Consider the following 7,984-nt stretch of genomic DNA (forward strand, 5'->3'; position numbering starts at 1 on the left):
AAAATATTTAAAATTAAAAAGAAAAATACTATTTACATTTAAGGCTAAATATGACTGTTCATACGGGCCGATTTTTATCCTGCCCGCCCCGGAACCTGAATTATCAAGTTTCAGATTACAATTTTTCAGCCCGGATTTGACCCAGGCCGGTACCCGTATTCTAATAACCGGTTTCATATGGTTCGGATCCGAGTATGAAACTTGAATTCCGTATTAACACTCGGTACTACCTCGGGTTAGTATAAATTGAAAAAGGCCAAAACATAAGTCACATAACCCTAAAACAACTCCCTAGCCACTTCGTCTCTCGCATCTGACTCTCCCATCCATGGACCATCTGTCTCTATTTTAGCATCCGTATCTATCCCTCTCCCTCTCTCGCTCCCACACAGGCAAAACCCTAACTGCCATTGCCTTTCTTTCTTCTCTCCGTTCGGGTATTGATGGAAGTGCTTGAGCTTGGGATCCGTTTAGGTATGTTTTCTTTCTTCTCTCCGTTTGTTTTGTTCTCTCTTTGTTAATTTTGGTTTTTGATGAGAATGCTTTGAAGATTATTTTTGTGGTTTAGATATGCGTAGTTGAACAAAGGAGAAATAGACATTTTTCTACACAATTGAAGATTGGGTTTGTTGCTATGTGCATAAAAGGGAAAATAAATATATAACTATTTAGATTTGTTTAGATCTGTTTAGATTTGGAGTAGTCATCACCTTTGATAGAAAAACTAAATATACATTAATGTTGATAAGATTTGCATGGCCTTTCTGTTTTGCATATAAATTCCCATTTTGTTTTGCTATTTGTTTACCATTTTTCTTTTTATTATTTTGGTAGATCTAGGTTTCTTTTGTCATTTTGTTAAACATGTATAAAATATATGATGTTATTTTGATTTATCTGAGGTTTTTTTTTTTTTTTTTTTGTTAAACATGGGTATAAAGTATATCATCTTTATAGATCTTTGATATTTTATAATAGGGAGGCTGAATATTGTGTTATTGTATATGATGTAAATGCACATAAATCATTTGAAACACTGAACACTTGCATGAAGAATTCATCAAACAGATATCATGATGCCTCTTTAGCTCCATTGTCTCTCCAAGACGTTGTGTGAATTTTACAAAAATTAGGAGTCCTAAACTGTGAAGTTTGCTACTTTGTGGAAATATGGTAATAGGAAGCTATGAAATTATGTGACATCCAAAAGAGGGCACATGCATATGCCGTGAACTACATGGATTATCATTATTGGTATCATCTTTAAGCAGAAAAAAATTACATCATTAAACTCATGTAATTTTCTGCTACATGATGTATTTGGAAAACATATATTATCCAATATATGTTATAGTTGCTCTTTCTCTAGAGATTCTTCTCTTACTTTTTTCTACCAGCATACTTGATTAGGAAAGCATTGATCCTCATCTGCAGTATATTTGAAAAGGTAAAAATGGCAGCCTACAGGAGCTGGATTTGCTCCCTTTAAAATTCATTTCTGATAGAAAGAGGTCTAATCTCACCATTAATATTATTCAACATGATCATAGAATCATTAGTTCAATTATATCAGTCTGTAATATTTTTAATGTAATTTTCTTTGTGGTAGTAAATGATCTCTATTTGCATTTTTACATTTTGTGATTTTAACTTTTTAAACCTTTCTGCTAATCATATCAACAGTTATGGTTTGTTTCTATTTTTCTTTTGATGAGCTGCAGGTGGATAGCTAATCAAAATGAGACTATTTTCATGATAATAGCAAATCAAAGTCCTTCTACAATGATGTAATAAATTAGTTCATGTTTGTTGTTGTGTATTGGAGAGTTTAATTAAAGCAATGTATGTATTTTGTATTGTTCTTAGCAAATTAGTTCAAACAATGTAATAGAACTTTGAGGCAAATTAAAGCAATGTATGTGTTTTTTATGTGTTTTTTTTTTTTTTTTTTTTTTTTTTTTTTTTTTATTGTGAGGCAAATTAAGTAGAACTTTGATATAGGAGTTGATGATATTTTTCAACCTCTAAAGTGTACAATCAAATTTATTCTTTTGTTTTTTATAAAAAAAACAAAGTTACATGTGAAAATATTATATATATATTTAGGCTTTTATATAAGTTTATTAAAAAAAATAAAAATAAATAAAACCAGATTTAATCAGGAACATGAAGTTCTAGCTCGCATTTGAAATCCGATTTGGGTTTATCCGGATTCCCAGATGAACAGGCACTAAATGCCCGTAACGCTGCGTTTGATTCACAATAAAGTTTTCCGTGCAATCAATAACTATTTGGATAAAATTATTTCATAACCTATTGATTAAATTGATAGTATTATTTCTTAAAAATTAGTTTAAATTTTAAATTTTTTCTATGATTTGAATTTTAAATTCTTTATAATCGACTGCTATCTTATACAGAATTATGAAAAGAATTAATAAAAAATAAAATATGAACAAAAGAAATACTAATTCAAGACGCGTTACAAGATTTTTTTCTAAAAACAATATTACTTTTCGTGTTAGATATGAATAAATTTTAAATGATTTCAAGAATTAACAATTTTAAGATTTAAGCGGGTAATAAATATATTACTTGATAGGTAATGAGTGTATTTCTTTATCTAATGTGGTAAAATTTCTATCATTGAATTTGAATTTGAAAGCAATTGCTGAAATTGATAGAAATCAATACAAAATATTAACCTTAAGAAATCTAGAGAAATGGGATTCAGATCTCAGAAAAGTCAAATGTAAACAATGAGAGGGGACTAACTACTTTATTTTCAGTAGAAAGAGCTATTTTTCAGAATAAGCAAAACAACAGTGGCTGAAGATGACAACACACTTCCCGCAGTTCATTAATCAGTCCATCTTCTGCAGAGCAATGGATGCAGAAACTACATCTTCGTCTGTCACCGGCTTGTGGAGCTGCAGTCATGCACAAACGCCACATGTAAGGCGGCAGGAAGAGTATCCAGCAAAAAAAAAAAAAGGTTCCTGGGAGAGCCTCTGGAATCCCTTTAATCATGTTAACGAACTTACTGGCAATAGCCACAAATTGGTTGAAGATTTCGATAGAAATTGTATCTTATATATGCGTAGTCATCTACATAAATCACACAAGCTAAGAATATTTAGGAATCTAATCAATTGCTTTCAGACTACTCCAGAACAGTCCAGTTGCAAAGATATGAGAAAGCTGTCATGAAAGATGGTTCCCAAACACCCATCTTTACATGAATATAAGTTTTTTTTAAGTGATGTAGTCTCATTACAAAGGCGCAGAGGCTTACATGAATGTAATTGAAAGACCCTGATCTGATTCTCACCCATACTAACAGCAAATAATCAATATGTTTTAACTTCCAAGCCTGGTTTTCAGATTAAAAATTCAGCCCTTTCCATCATCCTGTAACTAGTACAAAGTTAACATACCACCCAAACAAATCCAAGCAAACATGTTAGTTCCCAGCATTTTAATCACAGCTTATCTGGTTATAGCGAGAATAAAATGCCACTCAATTTTCTTTTATAAGTAGCATGCCGCTTTAAATTGACCCACGTAGAGTATTTGTTTCCATGGATATTTACTCCGGCTTGGTATCTCAAGATTTTATTTTCATATCTGTTTTCTGTGTTGAATTCTATATCTCAGTTCATATATATCACTCAAATAATTCTACAAATGACGTGGCATTTTCTGGGTATAGAGCTTTTCCATCTTTACAAGAGGGATGAAAGAAACTTACTGCTTTTGCAACAGTGAGCCAGTGAAGAGAACGCAATAAAGCATCATTACTCGAAGGGAGGCTGTCATGATTCCAATATGTTACATTTTCAAATTTTGCATTCACCTCCCAACGGTTTGAGTTCCCATCAGACATGTCAGAAGCTTTTTTCTCAGCAAGATTCTTCTTTCCTAGGACAAAGCCTGAAGAAGACTAGTTTAGAAAGAAGAACTCCTTTCTAAAGAAAAATTAAGATCAAATATAACTTGGAGGAGCAATTAAACAAAATAATAGAAACAACAGCAACAAACAGAAAAATTAGAAATCCATTTAAACAAATCATATAAATCTAGTCAAGCAAAACACATTTTATAAAAGTAAAGTGAGAAATTTTCACAGAAACTTAGCTGTGGTCACGATTTCTTTTCCCTTTTCTGATTAAATAATCCTATAATGCTACGCCTGAAATTAATAAAAAAACGTGTCCAAAATCTACAAATTCATAAATTTGGGCTAAAAAGAGTCACCATGTGACCATGTTCCTGGTCAACGAACTGAGATCACCTCCATTGAAGGTCCAAACTATTAATGCGGTGGATAGGCGTGGAAAAGGCTGCCAACAGTATAACCATCAGTGCGGAACATGATGCATATGCTCAAGGATGAAGGTTTTGTGGTATTATATTCTACTATTAGTCACATTTAATGACCATCAAGGCCAATGACCCAAAATTAATGTCCCAGTATTGGACCATCATATTGGTTTGGCAAAGAAAAAGAGCTCACCCCAGTACTGATGTATAAAGAGGTCCATTACCAAAACCAATCATGGGTGAATGATATCCTAAACTCCCTAATCATTAGACTCACAACTTAAGTTGGGATTTTAGTAATCCCACCAGGAAATATTACTGTAAATACCAACCATATATGTGCTAAATCCGAAAGTAAGCCAAAAGAATATTGGTGGAATCAAGTAAATGGAAAATATTTCACCAGTATAGATCCAACCAAGATTTGATCGGCTCAAATGAACAAATCCCTTAACAAGTAAGCAATGGATTTGAAGGGTTGGAGACAAAACTTCTTAAAAGTCTATGAGAGTCAATTATTTCTTGTAGATCCTTTTGCTATAAGGGAAGTTATGGGTTTCCCAAGTATCCTAACTGCAAAGTCAGTGCATCACCCAAAATCATGTTTCATATCAGCTACAGATTCAATTACATATATTGATCAATTCCCTGTGCAAAAACTTCAAGGGCATATCCCGGCACACTCATAGACGAGCACAAGGGGTCTCTAACAAATAAATGCCACGAGCTTGAGCCATCATAACCTAGACAATAGGGGCGTAAATTCAAAACCGAATTAAAAGAAAGAAAAAAGAACATCAGTAATGCGAGTAATGCGTATGAAGTCTAATAAGCTTGTTTTAACTTCTGACCAACTTTTACTTATCAAAAAGACTTCTGCCACACGTTATGAAGTTTAATATAAACATCGTGTACACGTATGTGTTTCCTCTCACCCACTTCGCATTACAAAGACTTGCGCATTTCGACTTCAAATTATATTACCCACACCGTAAACATTTTTTTAAGAGGACGGCATTCTATATTTTTATTGAAAAATCCTCTCTTGTAACCGGAGGAAAACCATGCAATCAATCATCACCTTGAAGTTACCACACCGTAAATTTCCGAGCTTTTTCAACAGCCACTGTAGCGAAAATCACCATCCAAAAATGTACGCATTGAAATTAAAGGCATCGAAAAATTTATATAACAAATATATGAAATATATTTTTTAATAAATACGATGAGTTTCATTAATGACCAAGTTGAGAAAAAAGAGCTGGCATAATCGAAGTCCCCGTTGGGTATACAAGAAATACACCAGGAGAGAGAAGGAAAAAAAAGCAAGAAAATCATGAAAACGAATAAAGAAATGAATAAAAAGAGAAAAAGAATAGCATACCGCAATACCCTGTTGAAAGCGGAATCGTTGTTCCCTGCAACTTCCTCCCTCTGAAATAAGCTTCCTCCACCTTCAAGCCTTCAACCTCAATCCCTGTATCACCAAGAACACCCAGTACAGCGCAAAAAGAAAAAAGGCATGCCAATAGAGAGAGGGAGGGAGCGTTTGGGGTCATGTTTTACCAGTGGATCTGGGCTTGAAAAAGTCGGAAACAGAGCAAGGTCCGTCGTACCTGATGGCACAAGGAAGCTGGTGGACCTTACCGCTCAGATCCTCCAACTCAGAGTCGTCTCCGCCTTCCCTTTGCGTTAGATTTACTATTGTGCTCCCTTCGGACATCATCAGGCTTCCTTTCTCGATATCAGCTCACACCTCTACGCTTCAGTACACCTCGCCACTTGACTTGACCCCATAAAACAAACCCTAACCCCCTTTCTGCTCTTCCAATTTTCCCGCGCAATTATATTCCGTACGCTCACAAGTGCACCCTGGCCGTATCAGATATTTCCAGCTCGGGCCGGACTTTATCCGGAGTCAAAGCCCGGCGGGATCCGGTTATCCTCACTACAACCCGGGCGGGGATCCGGTTCTCATGTTATAAAGATTACTTGCATTTGGACTTCAAAAAAGCGGGCCGCTTATCTGTTGATCCGGTTCCGGATGGATAACCAACCGGATGCTCGGTCTGGATATCTGGCCCGTTTTTAGAAGCTGAAAAATCGTATCAGGTTTTTAACCTCTAGTGTTGAGAATAAAAACCGAAAAATCAATTCGAACCCGAAAGCATATACTGTTGTAAATTGTCGAAAAAGAAAGAAAATCTCCGAGACAAGAAGAGAGAGAGGGAGAGGTTTTCTTATTATTCCGTAATCTGAACTTAGAAATATTTATATATACTAGTAGTTGGGCAACGTCCAAGGGACGTTCGTCCAGTGTATAGAAATATTATTTTTATTAAGGAAAAAATTTTGAATAATAATGTAATACTTTTAGAAAAAAAATATATAAATTCTAACATCAAATAGTAAGATAGACTTAAATCAGTTTTAAAGCATTTAGAATTTATAAAAAAAAAAAAAAAAATCTTGAAACAAACATGTGCAGCACAGGAGATAAACTGTTAACAGTAAAAGAACGTGGATAGCACGTTTTCTTAATTTAATAAAGCGATTACTTTTAAAAAGTAACATAATTTTTATAAAGAAATAAAATACTAAGGTTTTTATAAGATATTATTATTTGATTTTAATGTTTCATAATGAATTTAAATTGATAAATAAATAATATTTTATTAGGATAATTGTATTCGTAAATGTAGTTGGTAAATATATTTAAACTTAATTATTTTACATTTTTCTTTGTTTATATAAGGAATGAATAAAAATTTTAAATCACATAAATAAATTGATATATAAATTATAATTTATATAAAAGATCATATATATATAATAGAATATAGAATATATATTTATATAATTTATATAGATATATATAATAGAATATATATATATATAGATATCTAATATACCTCATAAATAAATGATCATCAATGCATAGGTTACAGGATCATGCATGCTGCATGAATTTTAATAATTATGAATTTATTCATAAGTGATTGGGGAGAGAGAGATTAAAAAATTAAGAACTTTTAAGAAGAGAGAGCCACTTTAATTTATTCATGTAACTAACGGCGTTAATTTTAACGGTAAAACAACAAAAACCGTTAAACCAATAAAATTCCGTTAGATAGCCACTTTATATATATAAAGATATAAGAATACAAAAATTTTAATTAATGACTACGATTTGATCAATTATGATGGTTAAATGTGATCATACAATACAAATTGGTTTATAACACTTTACCTTTAGATGACCATAATTAAAAAATATGTCTCGTTAAAACCTGACCAAAGAAAAATCTTTTGGAAAAAAATCAATGGCAAAGGAAAAAGAGTACAGTATTCATGTGTACTGTTAATTGTTTTAGGATTGCCTCATTAAAACCTTACAAAGAAAAACTCAGTGGGATAAAACCTTAGCGAAACAAAAAGAGTACAAGTAACACAAGTTTTCAAGACATTACTTTCCCTGAAAAGTGCATGATAATAGGTCTTAAAGTCTCCGTATTCCAATGTTCTGCATAATCTTCTTAAATGTTGCAGTTGGTAATGCTTGACATCAATTTCACATTTCTTGTGATGACCCGCTTTTAAGTGTATTTTCGCTGAAATAATTGTTTTTATTTTATTTAATATATCAGTTATTTTATTTTAA

General features: G+C 32.7%; 1 protein-coding gene and 1 long non-coding RNA gene across 2 annotated transcripts; one reads left to right on the forward strand and one right to left on the reverse strand.

Moving 5' to 3' along the window:
* Positions 1-94: 94 nt before the first annotated feature.
* Positions 95-1,929, forward strand: LOC122280089. The gene is made up of 2 exons (XR_006229730.1): positions 95-474; positions 1,722-1,929. It is a non-coding gene; the product is annotated as an uncharacterized LOC122280089 (long non-coding RNA).
* A 771-nt stretch (positions 1,930-2,700) lies between these two features.
* Positions 2,701-6,225, reverse strand: LOC122278044 (ribonuclease H2 subunit C). The gene is made up of 4 exons (XM_043088111.1): positions 5,890-6,225; positions 5,708-5,800; positions 3,752-3,933; positions 2,701-2,930 (listed from the first exon to the last, which is right to left on the reverse strand). The coding sequence occupies exons 1-4, from the start codon at positions 6,047-6,049 to the stop codon at positions 2,865-2,867; spliced, it is 501 nt and encodes a 166-aa protein (XP_042944045.1). The 5' UTR covers positions 6,050-6,225; the 3' UTR covers positions 2,701-2,864.
* Positions 6,226-7,984: the final 1,759 nt, after the last annotated feature.

This window comes from Carya illinoinensis, chromosome 10, assembly GCF_018687715.1.
Source record: "Carya illinoinensis cultivar Pawnee chromosome 10, C.illinoinensisPawnee_v1, whole genome shotgun sequence".
NCBI classification, from domain to species: domain Eukaryota; kingdom Viridiplantae; phylum Streptophyta; class Magnoliopsida; order Fagales; family Juglandaceae; genus Carya; species Carya illinoinensis.